Raw genomic sequence first — 27,576 nt, forward strand, 5'->3', positions numbered from 1 at the left:
TCAAAAGACAGGAAATGTTATTTATAAGGTTCAAGTGCTAGGTTTGGTTCTACCTATAAAAGTATAAAAAAATTAAATTCCTTGACACTTATATGGTAACACAGCACTGACTATTTATAAGGTTCAAGTGCTGGGTTTGGTTCTACCTATAAAAATATAAAAAAAATTAAATTCCTTGACACTTATATGGTAACACAGCACTGAACATCCTATCTTTAATCACGGGATAGAGTCCTGTTCTATCACATGTTATTACAGAATATAATTATTCAACTTTCATCTGAAAAATAATTACATACTCTGTTATTATCTTGAAGTATTTTCCTTTCATACTGCAGAATTATGCTATTTTTTATTAGAATTAGTTTTAAAACCATTATGTTGAGCTTCTAAATGAACAACTTTTGAAGAAGTGAAAAATGAATGATTTGAGCACCAGAACAAAGAAAATATGTTGATAGCTGCATTGCAGAATTACCTTATAACACTGTCCTGCTTGATAAAAATTAGTTCTACATAATAATTCAGTGATGGCAAAAAATTATACACTAAAAAAGTCATATCCACTACATGCCAATAGTCATATGCTAAATTTTTTAGGAACTGACACTTAGTAAATTAGATGTATATAGCTTCTTCCATATATCCTCGAAGCCAGATATTAGAAATATTTTTTCCTCTTCTCATCTTCATAGTTGAAGTCTATATATAGGTTTTTGTTAGGAACTTTTCTTTATCATTTTGGTTCTAAACAATAATCCAGGCTCAGAAACAAAAGCAAAGTAAATATCAGAGATTAGTTTTAAGAAGGAGAATTTCCTTACTTATGAACTTATCTTCATGAAGCAATGCTTTTTGGTTGCATCTTTTAAACTACTCGCGTACTTCAATATTTTTATGTGCTAAAACAATTAACTTAAACTTTACCCTGTTTTTTGTTATGCTCTCCAAAATTGAAAAATACCCTTCTAGAAAAGCACAGTGATTTATGTACCAGATTAAATTTCAAAGCCAGGTTTCATTATTCTATGTGTTTTGGGTTTTTTTGAGGTACAGCAATGAAAGTATATATTTTGATAAGTAATTTGCTGTTAATTTCTTCCACAATAGCCATTTAACTGCATTTTAATCTTATGAGTGAAAAAATTTCATTCCTTTAAAAGCATAAATCTACTCCTGCTGTTTTCTCAAATACTTACTGGTATACACAAGCTGAAAACCTTCATCAGTGCCCTCCATGTCCGAGTTAAATTCCAACCATAAATGATTTGAAGTGCTACTTAGTGTCAGGCCTCTTAATGATGCCCCAGTATATGCTCCCAGCAGGTGAGCAGTGTTGTCTTTGCCATCATAGATCTGTAAAAAAATGTGCGTTTAACAGTTACGAAGAAAGAAAAGATATCTTTTACTTACAAAACATTTCTGTACATCTGCATTAAGAAGTAAATCTCTGTCAAGGGAGATCTATTGCCAGTCAACTTGAAATACTATTTAGATATACTATTTGCTTCTCTTGATTTAAGCTGACTTAGGTGTGGTGAATTTTCAAATGCAGTTTAAAATATGTCAATTCCTTTTTTACATGACAATAGAAGGGGGCAGAGGTGCTATATCAGCTCAGGTTGTTTAGATCATTGTGTTTTCTCTTTTACTGTCAGTATTGTCATGCTGATCACTACATATCAGCAAACAGCCCTGTATCTGCCTCTAGTCTGAGGTGGCACAACAGAAAATCTCTCATATTCCCAACTCTGGCCTCTTAAATAAACCTGAGGTGGCTTTTTATCCTGTGAAGACAGGTTAAAATATAACTGTGAAGTAAAAGGAGACTAGGAAATAAATTTAACCATTGCTTCTATAAGATGAAAGAGTATTGTAATCTATATGTAAATCATAGTACTGCATTTTTATTGTTTATTTTTCTTCAAGTGTTGTTATTTTCCATCTATCAGAATACTAAATATATAGAACAATCTTCTAATAATTCTCACGAAATTTCCCTACAAATCTGGTTGCTTTAAAAGAACACAGGTTGTTGTATTCCTGTAATTCCTAAAAAAGCTTCCTATAATTTAACTATAATTGCTCGCCCAAACATTATTTCCTGTAGCATTTTTTAGGAACTTCTATAATAAATAAAACATTGATTGATGTGTTTTATGAAAAATTTCACTTGCAAATGAGTAAATTGACCTGTGAATAATTTTCAAATTGCAATATGGGGAAATTGTAAAGCCTTATTAAAAGATACTGAATTGTCTGCAGTTCTAAATTCTATTTTAATTCTATTAATTACAAACAACATTTGCATTTTTAGACAGGCATCATCAGCAGAATGAAATCATAACAAATACACCAGAAATAGAAGTAAGAAAACAAAGTAAATGTGAAGTATTATGATGGCTGTTTCCTATCTGTAATTACAAATGAGTTACACACCTAATTCCTATTTTCCAGAAATCCTCATGTCTCTAATAATAACAAAGACTTTACATTTAATGAAATGCTGAAATAAAAGAAATAAGTGATTTGTAGCTATGTGTAATGAGTAAATAATTGTACAGGAGTTTAAGATGCACAACATGACATAATTCCTTGGGTTTTAGTGACACAAGCAAAAGAATTCCAAACAAACTTAAATTTAAAAGCGAATGTCCTCATATGGACTAAAAGTTTGAAATCAGAAAGGAAGAAAAAATTGCAATTAATGCATATCAACCAAAAAATAATTTCTATATCTATAAAGCAGTATTAAAATAGATCTTATCTATTTAAGAAACTTATTTAAGCTATACTGAGACCAGTAGTCAAGCCAGAAAAAGAAAAAAAAAAAACACAAAAAACCAAAACTAACCCCAAAACAAGAAAAACCAAACCAAACCAAACCTAAAGCAAACAAAAAAACTTACCCAACCCAGAAAATTAATTCTGAAATGCACTTAGTTTTGTTTGAGCAGCTGAAAGGAAAATGCCCATTTCAGTAGAATTACTGCTATCCTGCCGAGATATTTACATCATGACAGACTTAAACAAAACCCAGCTTGAACCTATTTATAATTAAGTAATAATCCTACCCAGGATTCAGGATTTATTTTATTTTTAAAAGCTATATAAGAGTCAACCATTTCCTACTATCTGTGTATCACTAATACTTAACCAAAGGAGGCTGGTAAGAAGTTATACCAACTATTTTCAAAGTCTCACACAAACTTCGAATAAGCTGTGTCATGATACCAATTTTCTTCATGTTCGTATTTCCCCACACACACTTTATTGCCAATTTTGTTAGATGTCCTACCATATTAAATCTTGCACATTAGTCCACTGACATCTCTCATTAGTTAATATTCATTCTATTTCATGGGCTAACCAGCTGTCACACTGTATAATATTTCAAACCTATATAATTTCTATGAAGGAACAGAATTCAAAGTATCCAGCACTTCTGAAACTGATTCATTTGAGTAGGAGAACTGCATTTGGCTGAGGCAAGACTGATTCATCTGAACAATAAATTGAATTACTTTTTTCTTTTTGTTGCTGTCTTTCAGAAATTCAAATTACCCCTCTTCCTAAGACACTGGGGTCTCCCTTAGGAGAATGCATGTTTTGTAGTGTAACTCTCAATTTAGATCAAATTTTCATTTCTCTGCTGCATTTGAGTTAATAGGGAAAAAAATGGAAATTTATAGAATCATTTAAATTATACCATTTAGCTTGCAAATAAAGTGGTAGCAGACACTTCTGAAATTTGCAGAACCAGTGTTTTCTTTCTAACCTTGTTAAACTAGGTGGGAACTAAATATTTTGAAAGAGTTAGGAATTCAGCTTCATAATTCTTTTGGAAGGCAATTTTACATGTGAATTAAGGCAGCACGATTAGCTTATTTTTAATGTATTAATATGCTTTCTTATAGACCTTGCCAGCACATCTAGATTTAAGTCAGTTGGGTGCTAAAGATAAGTCCAAGAATATTCATTATAAAAATATAATTCACTTGGATATATTTTTCTTAAAGTCATCCTGAAACATTAATTCAAAGATAATCTATTCATGACTGGATAATGCTTGATATGCCAGTAACAAACTATTCAGAAAACAGAGGTTAACCTTTTTTAGGTATTAAACAGAACAATCTTTTAAATTATTAATTCATAAAGGAAGAAAAAAAGGCACAGAAAATTGTGTTAATGTTCTTCATACCACAATAATATGTTGAAATGTTATAGGGAAGGATGCTAACAGCAAACATTGTAGCTAAATATTTGAACTAATAGATGTTATATTCAATTTTTGAAGGAAGTGTTGTTTACATTTCAATTAGAGGGCAAATAGAACTTGCTAGTCTCTTAAGTGACTCCATTATCAACAAATTTTAAATGGAAATTAATGCCCTTTTTTTCTGCTAATTTATTTAACTATATACAGTCTTAGCAAGGGAGAATCATAAGTGAATGTATAAAATTTGTGCATTTTAATCAAGCTATTTTTGAGATTTTTCCATTGAAACATAAAAGGCATATGGATATGAAGATCTGTTCCTTTATAAAGAGAAGAAATAACATAAAATCAGCAGCACAGAACTGAGGCTGTCAACGCCCTGTCAAATGTATATCACATGTGAATAGAAGCACTAATATAAAGACAGAAAAGGGTCCATATGTTTAGGGGGGTGAGGGGGTGGGGGGTTTGTCCCCAACACTTATTACCTTTTTCTCAGTCACATTCAGGATGATATTGCTAAAAGTATTATTATTATAAACATGAAGACTCTTAAGAAACAAATTAGCAAAAAGATCCAAATATGACATCCCTTCAAAGTCTTTGCCCAAACCCCTCAAAAACTGAATCATGTGCACACATTTAAAATCTGGCCCACAGAGGAGACAATGAACAAATGCAGTAACACTGGATCCTCTGTATTTGGCAGGAGCACAATCAGTGCTGAGCCAAGCACAGCCAAAGAGAACCCTGAGTGCCAGTTTGGCTTGCTGACACGCTGTTACCTGCCTGTTGCTGCATTGTGTGCTTTAGTAAAAGGAGAAAGAAAGATTGCTTTGTAACGTTATTAAAAATAATTCTTAAATCAATTTTTTACACATAGACGTAATATCACCTACCACATCATTTCTCACGCTATATAAAGCCAAGCTCATAGTCTGCTACAAAAGAGGAAGAAGTTCCTTTTCATAGTCAGTGTTCCTCTCTCTTTTGTTTTAGGTTACTTAATGAAATCTGTCTGCAGAATTTTTGGAGGTGTTTTGATTTTGGGGGTTTTTTTTTGGTTTTTTTATATTTAAACATTACCATAAAACTACTCATTAATTAGTACCACATGCAGGTACATTTTTATTTATGCTGAAATCTACTGAAAATAAAGAAAACCATTATATTAACCATGTCCAAGTTTCAATTTTAATAAAGGTCCTTTTTTTTCCCTGTAAATTAAAAAGGATGTTAAAATATCCTTGATATAAAAGAATATTTTCTACACTCAACAGATTTCAACACAAATAACACGTTCACTACTATCAATGGACTATTCAGGGAAGCAGAACAATGATAACTCTGTTCTCTCTGTGTATATCTCAAGGACTTGCTTACAGCTAGCAGAGACTAGAGAGTTTATGAGCAAAATTGGTGGATGGAGATAAAAGCAGAAAAGAAAAACAGGTAGAAAAATTTTCACACTTTAGAAAAAATGCATTATTTATCTTTGCCTCCCACATAGGTAGTTTACTCTAAAAATATTGAATTACTATTGAAATATAGTGCACAAACTCAATTATCTGTACAATTGCAAAAAAGGAGACAAGTGTTACAGAGTTTCTGAGATTAATATTAAATGAATTGGCATGTAGTGATTGTACAGATCCTAAATTCTTCATATGTCTTTATAGAACTTTCATAAATATTAGAATATATGGCACTTTCAAGAGCACGTTATATCCCTACACACACACACAAAAAGCAGAGATATTTATATATTTCTTACAGTTTCTAATAAAACCCAAACAGAACTACACCATTAATGTAAGTATCCAGGGCAGTTACATTGAAAGGAGAACAAGAGAATTGAATACTAAATGAAGCAAATGAAAAACAAATTATATGCTCTGAAACCTCTGTTTCATACCAGTTCAGAACTGATAGAAGGGAACTCCTCCTTCTCTGACCCTGAAGTAATAGTAAGGGTGGTGATTTACTTGTGTTAAATATGCTGTTTCACTGTAAGGCTGCATTTCCAGTACAGCTGTTTCATTGTTTCAATCACAACACTTGTCAGATATAAACATCATCCCTGGTCAGTTAACTCAAATGGCAAGCAGCAGTCCTCATGGCTTCATTAAAGAACTTGTCAAAATTTTATTAAACTACTCAGTCTATTCAGACTTTGATTGGAATTTTAGCTGCATACCGCTAGTGATCTAAAAATCCTAGATGCAAGAAAAAGTAATACAAAGTACATTACTAACTTCCCTGACAGTATTTTTATCTCTAGCTTCTGATGAAAAGAGATGGATTATCCAAGCAAAGCTCATCATTAAAAATCTGAGTTTTAACCATGAAATACTATGGACTTGCTTCATTTCTGTTTGGGGGAAGGAAGATCTCTCTAGAAGCTGGTGTTTTAGTATCTTGATTTTAAAATGGTGACTACTATACCCTCCCTTGTTGACAGCCAACAGGGAACTCTGTATTGACTATATGTCCCTTTGCTCTTTTGAAGACAGGATGAATTTTCTTAATTTTTTTTTAACGTTAAGTTCCTTCCAGTTACACAGTAGTGATACATATTAAGTTAAAAATATTTTTTGTCTATTAATGGTCATTTAAAACTAAAATATAACCCTAATGTGCTATTCCTGTAGCCAAAAGGTTATTCTCCACAATCAGCAAAACAGTCAAATATTTCCTTTTTCAGAGTAGAATAGGATCACAGAAAGGGATCAACAGACTGATTCTGGGAAATCAGAAGAACTGATTCTGGGAAAAAAGGTTTGGAAAGTGTGACTGCTAATGTGTTTCTTGAAGAATTTTTCTTTATCACATGAACACATGAAAAAAGAGTGTGATAGAATTAAGACAGTTTGTGAGAATTTCATCTAAGAAAGGAGGCAGGAAAAGACATGATGGGTTCCACAGATATTTCTTGCCACAATCATAAAGGCTGAGTGCCTCTGTCATGCTATAATGTCAGATAGACTGAAAAAAAGTGACAGTCACAATCAAGAATACCTGTTAGAGTTTGTTTTGGATTTTTTTAATAGGGCAGAACTTCGGCTCATTGTAATTCAAGGCTGCTGACTTGAAAAGCAAACACTAATTACACAACACTAGTTTCATTTAAAAAATACACCTGCAATATACAGCAAATATTTCTGCCACTGGCATTTACAGCTGAGTGCTGGCCTTCATCTATTTATAATTAATTTTCCATTGCTCTTTATTTCACATTAATTGAGTAGCAGTATTAAAGCAGAATTTTCTTCTCTAAGTCTCTGAGTTAAGATTGTCTAGTTAAACATCTGAAGTGCATATGGTTCAAATGGCCCTTGAAAAGTCATAAATTACTAGATCAGAAAAAGAAGAAAAAAGTTGAATTGTTTTATTTTTATATTCATTTATATTTATCTGACTGTATATAACTGTATCTCTATTCCCACAGTGGTCTGTATTTTAAATTAAGATAGTAGACTTGAATAGTTTCAACCTAAAAAATCTTGAGAAAAATCCATCCATATGCTTTTATTGGCTAACAGATACTTGAACAACTGGTTTGGTTAGTTCATTGGTAGGTTTGAAGTTTTTTCCATACTACTTACATTTTAATAAATACTAAACAGCTTTCAAATGAAATCTTTCAAAATTAATTAATGTAACACCTAAAGGGCATCCACTTGGGTCTCAAATAAGCAACAATTTTAATATAAAATAAACAACACACCTGTGCATTCTGGGTATCTAGCACCTACCTTTTGGTTCATTTTTCTTTGCTTCTGTTCTGCTTTAAGAAGAGCATAATATTTTTTTAAACTATTTTATTTCCTTTTTCTTTTTGAAGCCAAATGTCATTTTACATTAGTGGTATATGTCTACTTGTATTTTAGGTATAATTAGCCCATTTTGGAAATGCTTGTATCTGACAACCAAGGACAGAAATCCCACCCTAATGCACAGATGGTTACAGTTAGATAAGATAAACCCCAGTATGAATCAGAGTTGTTTCTTAGGAATACATATTTTCATGGTCCTTCTTATTTAATAAGTACGGGATACTTATTACATAAGTAATAAGAATATGGTAGAAAAACTTTTAAAATCAAACATGATTGGCATGGTACCTCTTCTTCCTTTGATTTCACTGAGGCAAATTTAATTAAATTACATATTCTGAACAATTGGACAATTATTTAATCAGAGATGTCTTATTGCATTGGTGTGCTATTGCAGATGGCATATGTGAAAAGACACCCTGATCAACACCAGTTTTACATGTGTAGATGGCTAAGTAATACACGTATCTGGATCTATACTTTTTGGAGTACAATAATAAAATCTATGAACAAATCAAAGATGGGGAAGTCACTGTATAAAACTTTGGTAGGTTGTAGTATTCTTCTTTCTTTTTTGTTGTTTCTTTTTTCCATGCACACTAGATTAAAACAATTTAAAGTGTAAAACTTATGTACAAAAGGCAGTATTTAGACTGTGTTAAATTAAAGTTATGTGTGTTATGTTTTATGATGTTTAGATCACAGGTCAAGTTGTGAAGATACTGTGGAAGTAAACAAGTCCAAAGATGTAACTGATGAATATTTAACACTAAAATTACAATACAAATTACCATTAAGGCAACATTTGTTTCATTATTGCAACCTCTTTTTTAATTATCTCTGGTCAGAAAAACATGTGTTAAGAAACAGATTATAGGGTGTCTAATGTTTAGCTTCTTAAAAATGGAACCAGTTTATAAATATATTTTGTAAGAGATGCTTTATATCCACTTACCTGGTACTGTACTATTGCAGATGAACCTCAATGATGAGAGATACCAGAAGTTGAGAAATAAGCTACATGATTACGTACCTTAAGAACATCTCCTTGGGCTAAATGAAATGTTCTGGCGGAAATATTGATTCCTTTCCCTGCTTGTACCTGAATGCTATAAATACATTCATGGTTGTTTTCATAGTTAAGAGGATAATTGGGGGACAGTAAGATTCCTTCATTATTTGTTGTGGAGGCTCCACATTCAGCTGCAATTAAAAAAAAAAATAAAAAATTAAGGCACGTTTTAATAGAACACATAAATATTTTAGTAATGGTGATAATGGTAATGTTAATGTAACCTAGCTCAACATTGATAATGTTTATTAATACCTAAATCCAGTTTTAAGTACACGATCATGATGGTGATTGGTGGCTACAAGAATATTTCTAAATTGCAATACTTCAGTAAAAGTATGTCAAAAAGCACTGAGAGTTAAAATCATATAAATGCCACATTCCATAATGATTGTTTTCTAAGGTCTTCCTTGAATTTTGTTGTATTTGTTTTATTTTCTCCAATGCCAAAAATCATAAAGATGTGCAAATTAAATGAAAGTAGAAGAATTCTATGAATTTATATGAGTATTTATTTATGTATACACACATATGAATAAATATATATATGTGTAGGTACATAAATTTTCACATAGATTAATGATTTTTTTTTCTCTCTGGTATTTTTTTATCAAGCTAATCAACATAGTCAATGATGTAAAATATTATGTTATAGCTACCAGATAAATATAGAAGAAAAAAATTCAATAACAAGAGAAGAAAATAAACATAACTTCCAGGGGAAAAAAAATTAATTATTTTCAAGCAATACGGTCATTATTTCAAGTAGTAAACCTCATAATCAAAGATTGAGAAGAAGATAAACATAACTTCCAGGGGAAAAAAAAAAATTAATTTAATTATTTTCAAGCAATACGGTCATTATTTCAAGTAGTAAACCTTATAATCAAAGATTTTGGCAATTCATTTAATCACCCAAGAAAACCTAGAAACATAAACACTTGTGCCAATGCTTCATTAGGCATTATAAATTAACTTTCATTTCTTATCATATATTGGACTATATACATCATTTTAATTAAGTAATTTTTAGCATTTATTTACCACATATTTTAAACAGACACTGAAGAACTATTACAATTATTTTATTTCCTTTTTATTTAATCTTGATATGTGGCGATTATAGTGCAAGTACAGGAGTATTTCCTGTCTTTTTAACAGATTTAGATTAATTTTGAAATTAACTGTAACACTAAATTTTCTAGGTTCATGTTTGTTTTCGGGATTATTTCAATATTCTTGCCACTTATTTTACCCTCATGACAAGGCATCTCATTTATTTTAACCTGGGAATTTAACTAATTTATAATTTCACAGATTAAGTAATGTTGTTGTGCATAACTATGTGGAAATCTTAATGTTCTAAAATATACTTAGGCTAACTAAGGTGTTTATTTTAAAATCTTTTATTTTGTTATTAACAAAATAATAACTTTGTTTTTAACATTTTAATAATTTCCACTGCAGACTTGTTTGAGTAACATTCAGGATATTGAAATATATATTTTGTACATGAAATTAAAAGACAGCAGTGACAAAAAAACTCCCAACTTGATAAACTACTCTTTCTGTATGCATCTAAAGCAGACATTGCACAGAAAGCCAAATCAGGCACAGATCAAAGAACAAAAGCTTGATGACTACATCTAATTCAACAATATAGAACAAGTACCCAAATAATTGAGGTGACATTATTTTGTCCTGGAACAGCTGGATACACACAGTCTAGGAAGAAGTGGAAAACCTTCTATTCCACATGATCACAGTTATCCTTTTATTGCACTCTCAAATAAATGGGTATTTGCTATTTCAAAGATGCATAGGTCACATTGAATTACAACAGAAAGTAGTAAGATGATTGTAATTTCAGGATTGTGAGATCTCTTTTCCCAATCCAGAGGGATATAAAAGCCAAAAGGCACAATGTAATTATGGTATTAAGGTGATCCAACAACTCTGGGCTATGTCAGAACTGCAATTCAAAGCAATTTTTAAAAATCTGAACACAGCAGTAATCCAACAGTTAAAGACAATTTTAACTAGTGTTTTACAATCATGCTAAGTTTTCTGTTAAGAAGAAGGATACAGTCATGTCATTGTGTTTCATGTTATCATATTTTTCAATATGGTTTTCTGAATTTAAAGAGGGAATATTTTGTTCCAAATTGTGGATGTCCCATCCCTGGAAGTGTCCAAAGTCAGGTTGAATGGGGCTTGAACAACATGATTGATTAAAAAATGTTCCTGCCTATGGCAAATGGATGTACCATATGATCTTCAAAGGTTTCTTGCAACCCAAACCATTCTGTGATTCTTTGCATCTTGTGTAAGCAGACAAGAAAGCCAATTTAATAAATGCAGTGCCAAAAAACACAGTATAATAGAATTTCTCCCGTAGCATCATCACAGTTCCATGGAGGCCCAGAGTCCTCCAGTTGCTTCTTTTGTACACTTGGCAGAATTCTGGCAAAATCAACAGTTAGTTCCTGGCTTCTATCCTTGCCACCTGTCAGTGCAAATTATGGCTTAAAAAACCACAACAGAACAAGTAACCACAAAGCATCAAACATGCTCAGACAAAAATGGGAGTTAGGATTATATGTTGGAACAAGTACTAAATCAAGCTGGGAAGGTCCACAATTAATACTGCAAGCTGCTCCAAAGTGCAGCATGGATAGTTCTATCTGAGAATCTCCACTCCTATCTACAAATATGAGCAGGCAATATTTTAAACATATTGTTTAAAATCACATGGAGCTTCATGGGACTCAGTTTCTTTCTATTCTCTGATGTTAATACTAGAGCAAAGATAAAAAGAGACCGTAATATTTCTATTTGCATTTAAGTGTTGAGTAAAAAAGTGTCCAGAAAAAGTAATGTAAATAGAGTTCTTAAGTTTAAAGTAAACCCAAATATTAAACACATGCAATTTTTTCAGCGTGTTTGGAAAATAATTTTAACAGGCATTACAGTGAGTGAAAGATAAAAAGAAACTGAAGAGGAAAACCAGGATGAAGTTAAGGGAATATGTGTAAACAGGGAAACATAGAAAAGATATAACAAACAGTACTTCCGAAGTAAAGAAAAAATTACAGTGGATCAGAGAGTCTTTAAATCATACATAGAGCTGTTATCAGAACTTACAAATATTTTGTTACTTCTATAACTTCTGTTATTTCTGTTACTGTAGTTATGTTTCATTTTAGTAATATTCTCTGTTCAACAGAGATAAAAATCAGGCTGCCTTATTAATAAGGTTTTGGGTTTTTAAAAAAATTCTACTTGTTTCAGCTGAAACTTAGAAACTGCCCTACACACTTTTCTTCTATTAAAAAAATAGGAAAAACATCCAGATAGATTTTCACAAAGACTTTAATTCAACCTAACGTAAAGTAGAAGGATGTAACAGTAAGTAAATTACTGAAGTCAATTACTGTTTCCAGACTGTGACAGAAATAATAGATTCATTTCAGTATTAGAAAGGAAAACTAAAAATCAAAAGAAAAATCAAGTAAAAACTTCTATAACAAGATAATTACAGTAACAGACTGTGATGCTTTTGGTTATAAATGTGTGTTTATTGCACCTTTCCATAATAAAACAGATGAATTTTAACTGTTGTTTATTAGTGCATTTAAATTTTGTAAGCAAGTGAAATGTCGTTGTGATTGTAATCCAGGAATGAAATGCATCTATTTGGGCAACTTAACCATTTGAACTCAATTCTTCAATTAATTGAAAGGCTTAAAAAAAAAAAGAGAATATTGCAATATTTGTCACAATTTAGCTGATTAAATTCTTGCCATAAATAATTATTAATCAAAAATTATTAATCAAAACCACATTATATCCTCCTACAGATCAAAATTCAGACAGAGGGAAATTGTCTTCTTCAATACAATCCTTTAGAATCAAACGATAAGAGCTACATCTAGGAGTCCAGTGGTTTGAAAAGATGGTATCTCTTGGTTAGGAGACTGTCTATTGCAGCAGCCAGACTGGGCAAGTAAACAGCAGCGTTCCAAAAAGGATTTTATCTTTATACCACTGTAAATAAACAGTTACTTCACAAACTGTATCTAAATTCAGTGCTCAACAAAGGGTTTCTTATAAAGCCGTTTGTCTTCTGATGTTCTACCTCTTCAACTGAAGGCTCACAGAAACCAGAAAATAGTTTCTTGTCAAAACATAGCAGCAAAACAGATGATAGCACAAAAATTCTGAAAGGATTAAGTTGTTGCCAAAGCATTCTTTCTGTGAATAGCATGAGTCATAAGGTTATCACAAGTTTTCCAGGCAGTTTTTATATTCTGACAGGTTAAATACAGGGAACCCTATGCTGATGAAAAAAAGTAAAAAGAACATTGTCTTCTTCAATCAGTAAGAATTATGGGGTTTCCTTCTATTTTACATTGTTCCAAAATACAAGACTTCCTTTCATATAGACAAAAATTATTAACAGAAATGTCCTATTATGTATCTGCAGTAGAGGTTATCTACTTCCTATTTGATCTGAACATCAAAATATTAATGCGGCTGTTTGTGTATTAAACTTATTTTCAATATATTTTGGCTGGTTTATGACTACATTATTTATCTTGTAATGAAAGGTAGTATTTCCAGGTCTGGGAAGATCCTGTATTTATCACCCAAAAATAATTTTAGAAAAAGATATTTCTACATCAATGGCCAATGACCAAAAACAAAAGAAAACTTTCTTAGAAAGAATTACTTACATTATTAATGTTATTTTTCATAACTCATCTCTCCAGCTGACAAGAATGGGTAGGAGTCCCATATACATTAAATAATATGCTCCTGCATTGCAATCAATCAAAGGATGATGAAGAAACATCATGACAAATGAGCTTTTCAATTTATGTTAACAAGGCAAATTGTATTAAAAAAACCCACACTGTATATTAGAAGAATTTAAACTACCAGTGTGCATGATTTTCCTTTAAACTAATTTAATATTCTGATAAAAAATCCCAACACTAAAAACATGAACAACCATAAAAAGCCCTCCACAAAATAACACAGGAAGTGCTGGAACTGCTGGAACTTAGTAAAAATTTTCACATGGGGAACGGGAACAGTTAAAAGTTGATGCAAAATCTAAAAAGACATAAGAAATATTAAAAAATGTCTTATCACATCATAATGCTGTTATACTAACATTTGGTGAGACCTCAATGACTGTGTTTTGCTTTTTACAGGAATCCTATCCCTGAAGAAAATAATAGACATACAACATTTTCACACTCAACAGAAAAAATATCTAAGGGAATAAAATCACTTCTGATGAACATAAGAAAGTTTAGGATTCATTTGTTCTGAGATGATCAATGACATTTACAAGTGGATATCACAATCCTTAAACTCAGAATTCATGCTGCCCAAACATTTCACATATCAAAAGAAATCTCAAAACTAGCAAAAGAACATTTTTTTGAAGGAAAACATATTAAAAGCAATCTTTATCCTGTACGTTTGGTTTGCATAGAAATGGATAGAGCTATGTAGATGGAGTAAGATTAATGGGATATAGAATAAGATATACTGAGGGTAACTAATGGTTCTCCTGCTAATGAGGGAAGTTACTACAGATGTATGTGTGGTAGCACCTTCCCTTCCTTGGTTCCATATTTATGCACATCCAGTCAATGCTGAATTTATTTTTTCTTTCATACAATATAACCTTTCAGACATTTCTGAAATGCCTGTTCTCAGTGTTCTTTGAAAAGCACTTTAAGTAAAGCTGGGCAAAAAGCTACATGACTGAGCACCTTGGCAAAAAATCTCAGATGGAAAAAAATAATGTAAAATATTATCTGAAAAGTATGCAACCTGATAGAAATTAATCAGTTTGTCTGTAGATATTTCATGTCTTTTTGTCTGTTTTTTATAATTTCAAGGGACATAGATCCTTAGAAATCTCCAAGTCCAGAATTAGAGACTGTTAGGACCTAATGAGAAGAATGAACAGAAAAAGTGAAAGTAGCCCAGAAGAAAAAAGTTTTAGCGTCACTGTCTTCCAGTAAAGGTTTAGCAGTCTGGAAAGAAACTGTATAGTCCTAAGAAAGCCAGAGGAAAAGACTTGATACAGTTGGGAAGCTATGAAGACACAGATTATTTTACACAAACATAGAAACAATTAGAGTCTATAAATGTCGGAACCCAAGACAGGCCTTCAGGTGACCTGGACGGTTTGAGCCCCTGGCAGGGGGCTGACAAGCCCTGACAGAAGGCCAAAAACACTTGGGGATTTGATTTTAGCCAGTGGGAGAAATTACCAGCCATGTATGAAGAATCACAGATCACAAAAGTTTAAGTAGCATAGTAGTAGTAAGCACAGGGTGAAGGGAAAATTTTGGAACCATGTACAGGGGGGTTTGGAACCTTGTACAGGGGGGTTTGGGATTCTCTACATGGGGGTCAGGGGACCCAAGATGGAGGGATTTGAGCGTGCCCTGTCCTTCCTTCTTTTCCCTGGCATCCATGTTCAGGATGATGTTGGCACTCACAGATTGGTTTAGAGTAGAAAGTCACCGTCTAACATAGGTGATAGGTATTGGAAAATAACTGTAAACATAATATACGTAGTTTTTAGTATAAAAGATAGCACGAGCCCGGGAGGCGTTTAGTGTGCCTCGAACCGACCTTCCAGACAGGCCTGTGGAGGACTGGAGAAAAAACATCTTAGATAAGCAACAATAAACAACCTTGAGAACCACAAACTAAGAACTCCGACTCTTTCTTCGACCATCGGGCTGGCTCGGGGTCATCCCAACGTTAGGGAACCCGAGATATAAATTCAAACATGACAGTTATAATGAAGGGTAATACAACTTGGCTATTCAACAGCCTTATAAAGAATGGAAAAAACAAACTGGAAAAGGGGAGGTGAAAGAAAAAAAAATAATAAGAAATCCTGGTATAATACAAACAACTTTCCACATTTTACCGAAAAGAAAAGCAATTCTAAGCAAGAAATATGTGTGCTGAATAGGAACACTCCATTTAGTTATCACTTGAGTATAGCATAAAAATAAATCATGAAACTAAGGAATGACAGTGTTCTAAAAGATCTTTAATCATCCTCATTCCATTACTGATGATAAGAAAAGTTTAATTTTATCTATGTCATTATTTTTCTCTTTAAATCAATAATAATTGTTCTTGTTTGTTCCTATCTGTAACACAGTTACAGGAAAATTCTTGTAAGCTATCTATGGCATTGAAAATTATAAAGAGAACTAGGCAAAGATGTCTGAGTTCCAAATGCATCAGAACATTTCAGAGGAACTACAACCCTGTGAAAGCAGCTCCATATTCACAAACTTAAGACTATTTCTCTGCTCTGTATTGCAAGCTGGAGACAAACCTCCAGCATATTGAGGAAAATGTTGATTCCTTAGGTCCATCCAGAGCTTAGATTTTGCTTTTTATAAAGTCAAAAGTGAATAGGCATTCATACTTACTGTAGGATTTTTTTTTTTTTATTAATTTATTACTTAGACTAAAAAGGAGACTTTTTTCACTGTCCATGGAAAAATTCAAAGAAAGCAATTTACAGGCATTCATACTTACTGTAGGATATTTTTTTTTTTTACAAATTTATTACTCAGACTCAAAAGGAGACTTTTTTCACTGTCCATGGAAAAATTCAAAGAAAGCAATTTAAAGATTATGGACTTTTTTCTGTCATCATTAGATACACCCATTTATTAACCACTTGTGAAGTTGGCTGTGTGATAGTTACTTTGTAGTAACTCATGCAGACTGTGTTTTAGTTTTGTTGGCCAACACAGAGTACACAACACACCAAAGTTTCAACTACCATTGAATTATGCCTGCCCCATGAGTGACTACAGGCACCCCAAGATATACTACATGATATGGTGAACAGAAAAATGGAAAACCTTTATGCTTTTTTTAAGAAAAATCTTACATAAAAATTGTTCCAGCACAACATCAAGCCCCACTGAATTGAGATAATAACATCATTTGAAAAATTCAGCCTTAAAAATTAAGTAGAATTTTTTTTTTGCTATTTAAACATTAATAATAATTAATGTTCAAGTAATAATTCCCAGAATTTCCTAATAATTAAATAATTAAATGAACAATAATTTTACAATAATTAAATAATTTCTAATGTCAAAATTATTTCTTAATAATTTAGTAATTTCTAATACCAGCATAATTAATAATAATTACATTATTTAATGATTATCAACAATTTAATAATAATCATCATACTTTCAAAATTTAATAATTTAATAGTAATTTACTAATTCGTATTTTAATAATTCCAAATTTCAAAATTTCATTTCTTAAGTCATAAGTAAATTTTTTTAAAGACTATTTCTACAGATTGAATAATAACATTAATTAATAAATTACAAATATTTATCCATCTTCTAAATAAGAAAAGGAAAGACAGCTTCTAATTTTCTGGCAAATGATTTGGTTTAGAATTGATTATGACTGACTACTCTGTTTCAAAATGCAACACATTAGCTTTTGTTGTATCCAGACAGGGATGCTTGGCCTTCCACCAAACTTGTACTTTATCTATCTTCCTTGTATTTTATTCTTGTGTTGACAGTCTGAACACAAATATTATGAGCAGTGGTTACTTCTCAACTGAAGTTGCGTGTATGTGAAAGTGCACGTTGTATCAGAAGCATTCTCTCACTAATCATTTTGACAAAAAATACCAAACGTGAGCAACAGTACCAACACATAAATTTTGAGTCCAATATAAGTGGTCAACAGGAATTTCTACTCATCTTGTTTGAATTTCATAATTATGACACATAACTTAAGACTGGATACTTAAGAAATGCAATGCCTAATTAAGCCATTCTAGTTGAGGCTATCTTTTATTTACTTTAAAGTAAGGAGAGAATATGTTGACTAGAAAATAATTTATTCCTTCTATTACAGCTTTTCTCTTTTCCCCCAACAAACAAACATAAACATTATTTTTCTGTCCTGAAAGCTATATAGGATTTTTTTCACATTTATGCTGCTGTGAAAGATTCTTTTTGATGATAATTTACTAATTCATTTTTTATTAACCCCTCCTGAAATTTATTACTGAATTTTAACCAATCTTCTTGACTGTGCACACATTCGTTATTATTGTTAGAAATTCATCAACCCCAACACAAAAGGAGCTTTCATTCATCCATTGCTCTGACTCAGCATCTAAACCATCTCTTCTATAGGTACAAAAATAAATGTTGCCAATGCATAAGCTAAATTCATTATTTTCCTTATATTAAGGTAGATGTAGGAGTGGTTTGAACCTAAAAATGTTGATACAGTAAGTAACAACAAATAAGAGGAAACACATAAGCAATCAATACTTACTATGCAATCAACATCTGAAAGACATTTATGTTTAACTAACAGACAATTTATTATGAAAAAATATTTTGCACACTGATACAGATGTTGTCATGTGTAAATTTGCTATATAGTAAATAATTTTCAGCAATATATACCATTAAATAAAAATAATGCAGACACTTTAGCAATTATCCTACTTTTTAGAGACCTTATTGTTTTAACAGTTCTCAACAGGACTGAAAACCAAATAATTTAGGAAGCATTCAGCTCAATCAATATTCTTAACCATTTAAAGCTAAATTTCTAGTCAAATCTACATATATAGGCTACAGTGAGTGGAGAGTGTTCGGTAGGAATCATCAGAAAGTGATTCTTCTGAATTATCTTAGCTATCATTTTAAAACCAGAATAGCTGTTCTAGGGATATTCTGAGAATATGGTTCCTACATGGGATGTCCAGGTTGACTGTATTCCTATAAATGGACCTAATTTTATGAAACAAATCTGGTCTAAGTGATCTAACTACAATTTTATAATACAGGTATCACTTGGAAGTTTGCATTGACAAAAAAAAAAAAAAAATGACCTGACATCTGAACAGGTAAATGCTGATTTAAATTTATACCCAGTTTTCCTATTACCTGACATCTGAACAGTTAAATGCTGATTTAAATTTATACCCAGTTTTCCTAACCTATTAATCCAAATAAGATGAGTAAGCATTGTGCCCTCAATTTGAATTGCTTTCAAGTATAGACTGTGAAGTCCACTTACAGTTATAATACCAAATATATTTTTAAAAAGGTTAAAAATATTTACTAAGGAGATATGGAGGATATGAGAGTACATAAAAAGAGGTGTATTACCATGCTTTTCCATGCTATAAATCTGCAAGTCCATGGACAATGACTACACATACAAGCAAATGAAAGCAGCTGACCACGTACCCACACACCTTGGCAGAGGTGCACTCCATACTCGTCGTCCACCACCGAGACAAATAACCTCTGAAGCTCCTTCTAAACGATATCCAGATGAACAGGAGAATGTCAGAATATCTCCAACACCAAAATTAAATCCTATTCTGCTACCAAACTGTGGGATCCCAGGATCTTCACAAGGTTCAAGATTATACTCTGCAAACAAGAGAAAGTCAGCTTTTATGAGAACACATTCTCTACCAGTTATATATGTAATCTTGCAGTGTAGTAATTTCTGTATGTTTTCACCTGAATATCAATACAGGCATCAGATTTTAAAACAAAAGAATTGTGTGAAGGTAAAATTGATAATCAGATTATGTTTAAAGCAAGGCAAATGAATACATTCACAATGTTTTAAACATGCATGACACAACATGATTTATCATTCTTGTAAGAGCCTTAAATAACTCCAGTAAATAAAACAAATTTTAAAAATGGCACAACAAAAATTAAATAGTTGACACTTCAGCTGATCTGGATTTCAGTAATTGAAAGTAGACTAGGTATGTTTTCTCCCCTCACTTGATAATGTGTCTTACAGTTTACTGCCATCTTATTTATCATGTGGCAGAGAGGTTCACTGGCTTTTAAATTATTGTGCTTAGGAAAAAAATGATATAATAAATTTGTCAGTATATATATTTATCAAAATAATTTCAATTCTTCTTTTCTTTATATAGCATACAGAAAAAAACCCCAAAATATCAACTTTTTCAAAAGTCAGATATTACAGGTACTTCCTTACCTGAGAAAGAAATATTAAATCCTTCATATGATATCGAAAAATCTGAAATAAACCGCAACTGAGCTCTGAAATTTCCATAGAGACCAGCATTGATTGGTGAAGGAAGCTCTGAGCCAGTCAGACGGGCCAGTGGCTGTGTGAAACTGCCATTCTCTGTTATTAGTAAGTAGTCATGATGATCCTCCAAATGAAACGTGTAGAAGGTGAATTGCACACCTGTTAGAAAAAGTAGAATTAGATTTACATGTCACCCTATTAACATCCATGTAACTAAGCCAAGGTTAAAATTCATGCATCACATTATGAATCATCATCTGGAAAATGAAAATAATCCAATTTTTCTAAAAATTAATATCTATCTTGATTTTGGAATTAAAATATCTTTGCAGTAGGTTTTGTTTTGACACCATATTTAACTTTTAGCTGCAAAATATGGACATCTGATTTATAGAATTTAAAGGCAGATGCTTCCACTTCTGTGTAACATCCAGTGATACACTATGTATGTTCAAAACTACAAACAGTTAATGGCAGACTAAAAAAGGTAAGCCTTATTTCTTACAATCACCAGTATCCTTGAGTAGCATGAGTGAAAGAAAAGATTATAAAATATATGATATTAAATTCTAATGACAAATAAATAGCATCACCAATTCCTCCCAAAAAAGGGGAGGTCTCCTAATAAGATGTGACATATGTCAACAGTACAATTTTTTTTGCCAATCATCATATGTAAATCACACATCAAGAAAGTAAGATATCTCCTGGAACACAATGGCAAAAAAAAGACTTAAAGATCAAGACAGATAATTAAATCCCTTCTGCATTTTTAACTAAGGGTTAGAGCATGATCTTTTGGTAGAATGCACTGAAAAGCCAAGAAAAATAAACAGAAGAATCCCTTAGCTAGCTTAAGTGATTATGGATACCTCTAATTTAATACTATTTTCAGGTTTATCATGTGTATAAGCCAATATAGTATACCAATATCATGTTATATGATTCAGTCTCTTCAAATATATCTGATGATGCAATACTTAGGATGATCCACTCATGTGATTGCAGATTAACATAGCAGGTGAATAGTACTGATCTTCAGGTACTCCCATGGCCAATGGACTTTTAATAGTAACCATAATTTAATCAAAAAGCAAAGAAATAGTTCCCCTTCCTACAGACCAACACTGCACCACTTGCCCTACCCCTGCCACCACCAGCCCCAAATTTCCCAAATAGGATAATAAAATCCAAGCCAGATATACTCTGCTTGACTAACCTGTCAAAATAAAAAAATATATAGTGTCTCTTCAGATGTTATAGGTTACCTTTTCTAGACCTCACAGGCAGCTTTAGAAGCTCTCAGTACAATTGTCCGTTATTCTTTTTTTGTTTGTTTGTTCATTTGTTTTTTTATAATGTTTCTGAGGTTGCCTGAATAGCATTAAACATTTATGTTAATGCAACTCAATCGCACCTAAGAGATACAGCTTGTATGGGTATCTGGAATGCAAGGACACTTGGTTTATGAGCCTGGTAAAGGATGTTTCAGTACAGGAAACAAAGACGGGAAATGAGAGAAGAAATCAATGGTATACACACACACATAAGCTTCAATGAGTAGGATTAAGCAGAGGTAGTGACAAAGACCAGAATTCTTATCTTCCTGTCTAATGGCAAATTAAATGTATTACTGTAAACTTAAAGCAGTTACATCTTAGTAATTGATGATAATGGGGGAAATAATTTTATCTTCGGTCTCATGAAAATTAGACATTTACACTGGAGTACTTGAGGGAATTTGTGAGATTAAGTAAAACTGAAGATGAGATTTTCTTTAAATGGTAGTTGGAGACCATAAAACTTTTGGTGACATGGTTTGGGCCAAAGGAAGATAAAGGAAAGGATCATGCTAGGTAAGAGTGAAGAAAGTGTTGGAAAAGAGAGAGGGTTAAGGCTCTCTAATCCCTGCACCTAACCAGTGCAACCTGTCCTCTATTATTCTAAAACTCTATTCCTGACCAGTGTACAAATTTCTCTTCTGTCCAGAGAGTGATCACATGAGTGACCCACTAGTGAACATTAGTATGGACTGTCTGGGGAGCTGAATGAGATCAGGGAACAACTGGAAAAAGAGTCATTGATCACAGACCAGGCAGAACCCAGTAGGAGCAGAACCTGGAGTCCAGCTCCTGGGTCAGAATATGGAAGGTTGGGGGAGCACATGCATCTGCATGTGTGAGTGTCACTTCTAACAGACTCCTTTTCCCCTCAGCCTGGATGGAGAAATAGGATTTGGTTGCCTGTGGTGTTCATGTCTGTTTCAGTGCTGCTGGTGTTTCTATGTGGGCCAATAAGACATTTGCCTCCACCCTTGTTAATCTGTGTGAACAGCCGTACATATTGGCATCTTTGGAATACATGCTTAGTTTTGCCATCAGCTGGACATACAGATAGGAGCAATCAGAGAAAAACCTTGGATCTTGGAGACCTCAATCTTTTACTTCCCTTTTAAGAGACTGGAGAACCATTCAGGTTTTTGAAGTAGATAACTCCTTCTCTTCTTAAAACTCCACGCACATCCCATACTCCCTTTGAATCCAGAAAAACACATTCTTACTTAGTAGCACTGATATAGGAATTAGTGGATAAGATTTTATTTTATGCTTATGGTAAAAATAAATAGTCCGAAAGATTTATTTGGGCTTTTAAAAGTTCTTAATTTACTAATTACATGAGCAAAGCCATTCATCTATTTTGATCATTCTATTTATTCTCCCAGCTTTTGTGAAAATAAATCGGCAAAAATGACACACAGAATTCTGGAATTGAGATTGGGTTCCATATCTTTTGAACTAGTGTATATAAATATAGTTTTGGAATTAATAAATTCTTAAATGTCTGCGTTTTTTTAAGCTTAGTTCATATAGGATGTAGTATTGATTTCACATGAGAAGAGCTCTTAAAAAACCCGATGTGATATATATACAGAATAAGACTGAATTTCAGCTCATATTTTTTGCATTTACTGCATTTCAAATTAATTTTGGCCCTTTTTATGTATGCATGTATACTTAAAAAACAAAATGCTGAAGAAAATTTTATGGTAGTAACCCAAAATAATGAAATTCCTGTGAATCACAGTTGAGCTTCACTTAGTATTGTTCAAACATCACACTCAAGGTTTAACTCAAGGGAATGTTTCAATCAGTTTTTCAGATTGCCATGACATTTCTTAGCAAAACCCCAAGGTATATTACAGCAGTAGCTGTACAACTTGGTTTTTTTCAGAAAATATTCTAATCACATTAATAAGTGCTGTGTGACAGATTGTATCTTCTCCAGGGAAGAATTTTAAAAGATATGTTCAGGTAGATTCCTTCTCATTCTGCTTCACATGCGCCTTTCTTTATAAGGGGAATATTTAAAATCTGAAATGAAGATAGGAAGACATAACACTGTGAAATGTCACTTCCCTATGTTACAATCCAGACTGTTGGGGGACAGGTTAATTAACTGATCTCATAATAGATCTTTTAAAACATACCACTGATACTCCACAAATTTCATTTAATCATATATTTAAATTTCTTTCTAATCACAGACAAATGCAATAATTATTGTCAATAGGTGTTTCCTTTTCATAACAGTAATTAATAGACATATTAACTATATTTAAGATAAATGTTCAATTCTGTAGTTAATAAATTTTTTTTAAATGAAAGAAAATTATATCAGGTTTTAATAGACATTCAAGAGTCATAATGCTGGTTCACAAGAACACAAATGAAAAATTAATTTTAAAACTTCCAATACACTTGAAAAGTAAAATTAAAACCACATATATTTATATTGCAATATTGTTATTTAAAATAGGATATACAAACACAGAAACTGTTTTTCCTAGCAATTCAACATATACAGATATAAAATATACATAATAACTAAATCTATGCATTTAAGTACCTGTTATGTAATAGCAGGATGAAGTTGTAACATAAAGATGTATGTATAAGAAAGTATCTCACAGCATTCTGGAGCTACAAGTTACATACTTTTTCTTGGCAGTCTGACATGAAACTACAAAACTTTGTAGGAAAAAAAAAAAAAAACAAACCAAACCTAATAGTCTAAAGTAGAAATCATTTCACTAGTTAGTAGCTAGTAGAAGATACTCCTTGGGTTTCTGAAGTTGAAATTATACTAGCCATGAAATAGAGCAGAAAATGAGATATCCAGAACAAAGTTTATTTCTCCCTCTCATTAAAATAACCCATTTATATGTATGGGATTAATTTTTCTAAATGGTAACTATGTAAAACTTAGTCACTCAGTCTCCCCATAGACACGTCATCTGGGGACTACATTAACCCACGGGACATTCCATGATGGATGGAGGTGAACAGGTACCTTCAAAGGATAGTTCATTCCATCTGCTTTTTCAGGGTGCAGTGACTCATATCCTGAAGATATATGCATTTTTCCATTAAATACAAAGTGTCCTATTTGACTAGTTCACTGTGACATAGAACTTAACTGTTAGAAAGTTAAATTAAGTAAGCCTGTGACTTATTATCATAAAAGGACAGCTATCTTCCTCATGCAGTATAGCAGGAAGAGCTTAAAGAATTAATAGCCTTTTGCCAACACATATGAAGATTTCACACACTATTTCCTACTCAGAGCAAATACCCGCCCTACCATTTTTTTCAGCAGCTCTTTGAGTAGCATGAATTAAAATGTCCAAGTCAAATTGTGACATTGCATACATGCTTAATGGTTTTCCTTAATAAAATTTCCATACAAAAATATAAAAATTATAGAATCATAGGTCATTTAGTTTGGATAAGACCTCTAAGATTATTGAGTCCAACCACTAATCCATGTCCTTAAGTGCCACATCAACATGTTTTTTAAATAGCTGCAGAGATGACACTTCCCTGGGCAGCCTGTTTCAATGACTGATAACTCCTCCTATGAAGAAATTTTCTCCTAATGTCCAATCTTTGGACATGCTCCAGCACCTTGATGTCTTTCTTGTACTGAAGAGCCCAGAACTAGACACAGGACCACCAGTGCTGAGTACAGAGACACGATCCCTGCCCTGGTCCTGCTGGCCACACCATCTCTGATCCAGGCCAGGATGCCACTGGCCTTCTTGGCCACCTGGGCTCATTGCTGTATCATGTTCAGTTGCTGTCAACCAGCACCCTCAGGTCTTTTTCCACTGAGCAGCTTTCCAGCTACTCTGCCCCAAGACTGTAACATTACATGGCATTGAATCAAACAAGAATATGAGTCTATAAATATGTGTACATACATGCATCAGCGTATATGTGCTTATAAATATCCATATTTATACTATTATGTCTTCCTCTCTATATTTTATTTCAGCAAATTTGTTTTCTCAAGAGTCTCATTATATAGGGTGGATTTTCTCAACAGGCTCATGTAAAAGATTAGAACGTCAAGAATTTCAGCTTTTATTTGTCCCAACTATAAGTACTTCTCTAGCTGAGGTTTTAAGAAAAAATTATAAATCACAACAAAGCTGCTTCATTTTCTAAAAAGGAAAAGAAAATTAAAGAAACCCCCAAAATTTCCCAAGTACTTTTCTTCATAATCCTATTTTTAATTTAAGAGAAATGAAAGAGTTAATAAAATGTCTTTCAAGAATCCTGAAAAATGCAGCTTAATCTGACCTCATTTTTACTGTAGAAGTCACATCATTTTCTGTCATGTATTACTCCATGAAGCTAAACTCTTTTCCATCTCTGCTACTTGCTTTCAATTCTCAGATTATAAGGCTTGTGCTGTTATCCAGTGACTTCTCAGACAGAGTGCAAGATAAATGACTACAGGTCTAACAGTTTCTTTACAGATTCTTTTAGACTTTTTTGCTTTTTTCAGAAGAACAAAAGATACATGGTCCCTTATATTCCCACAAATCTAAAAGCTATGTATCATACCTAGAGGTAACAAAGGCAAATGTAGCATGTGATGTAGCATCAGTAAGTTCAGGAGGCTTTTTCACTGTGGATATTTAGAATCAAATTACACTGACACAAAGGCATCACTTAGTAATAATAGAGACTACGGAAAAGCTGGAGCAATAATTTTGAGAGACACACTTCACCACTTTAATGCTTTAAGGAGTTTTAAATGGGACAACCAGTCAGAGTGATTTAACATCTAGATGAGAAACTATCACACTACTTGCACAAAATAGAATAAGGGGATCACAGATCAGCACAGTTCTCTTCATCTGAAGTCTTATTTTTATGTTATCAATAACTCTTTCTTAGAGGATTACATCATCAGCATACTTTGTCACATTTTTCATGTCCTCACAGAGAACCTTGATGAAATTCAGAATTGAACTTGCCTTCCTTCTTCTCCCTTTAATTTCTTTTTCTGTATTCTTTCCAGTGTTACCATATAATTCTACTTTTTGTGTTCTTACCAGTTGACTCTCTTTGTATTAAATTTCTCTTATGATATATATTTGTCTCCTTCCCCTCAATCTTATACCTCTCTAGCTCTTTCCACCCATAGTACAAGAGTCAATCCCATATTTAATATAAAATACCAACAAAAACCTAAATGATGATGATCCATTTCATCAAGTAAACCCTTTGAAAGCAAGTAGAACACATTATTTGTAGGAAACTTTGCTACCTGGAAACACCAGCTTCCATTTGTGTCCTAAGCATTATTTAACCTCTCAGAGAAGATCTAAAATCACTATTACATCTTTTTTCCTGAAATCTCACTTCAAGAAATAACCACCTTTTCCTTTTCCTTCTGTCCTTCAGCTTCTGTGATCAGCCATTATATAATTCTTTCTAAATGACTTTTCATGCTGCAGGAAGTATAAGGGCCTAGTCCACTTCGGGAACTCTAGGAGTTACTACAAGAAAATTAAACAATCCCAAAAATCAGCAATGCAAATCCAAGTGATTTGGTGCTAACATAGGTCTCCTTCTAGAGTAGAGGATACTGGACTTATACACAAAAAAAAAAAAAAAAAAAAAAAGTGGAAAAAGAGAAAAGTATTTATTTACCTTTTCCATGGGTAACATCCACAGTCCAAGTGCAATTCAGTGAATTTGGATATAGATCAGGATAACCTGGGGATAAAATTGTTCCACTAGGACCTCTAACATCTCCACCACATAAAGCTAGAAACAAAGAAAATAATAACAATAGCAATAATAATAATAATAGAAAACATATAAGAGAAAATGTGAGAAAACAAACCAAAAAATTTCTGCCTTTAAAATTACTTTAAAGTAGTTACTCAAATGATTTAGCAATTTCAGATATAATTACAGGCCATTTTTATAGAGGAGAAAAGA

The 27,576-nt window shown here is 32.5% G+C and overlaps 1 protein-coding gene across 1 annotated transcript in view; it reads right to left on the reverse strand.

The window, feature by feature from the left end:
• Positions 1 to 27,576, reverse strand: part of CSMD3 (CUB and Sushi multiple domains 3) — a 593,341-nt gene that overhangs the window by 202,128 nt on the left and 363,637 nt on the right. Inside the window, exons 19-23 of the mRNA XM_039715519.1 lie at positions 27,283 to 27,399; positions 20,222 to 20,437; positions 19,441 to 19,629; positions 9,092 to 9,261; positions 1,200 to 1,356 (exon numbers count right to left, since the gene is read on the reverse strand). Of these exons, the coding sequence (XP_039571453.1) occupies positions 1,200 to 1,356; positions 9,092 to 9,261; positions 19,441 to 19,629; positions 20,222 to 20,437; positions 27,283 to 27,399 (849 nt within the window). The remainder of the gene's footprint in view (positions 1 to 1,199; positions 1,357 to 9,091; positions 9,262 to 19,440; positions 19,630 to 20,221; positions 20,438 to 27,282; positions 27,400 to 27,576) is intronic.

Source organism: Passer montanus, unplaced genomic scaffold (genome assembly GCF_014805655.1).
Source record: "Passer montanus isolate IOZ18808 unplaced genomic scaffold, ASM1480565v1 scaffold33, whole genome shotgun sequence".
NCBI classification, from domain to species: domain Eukaryota; kingdom Metazoa; phylum Chordata; class Aves; order Passeriformes; family Passeridae; genus Passer; species Passer montanus.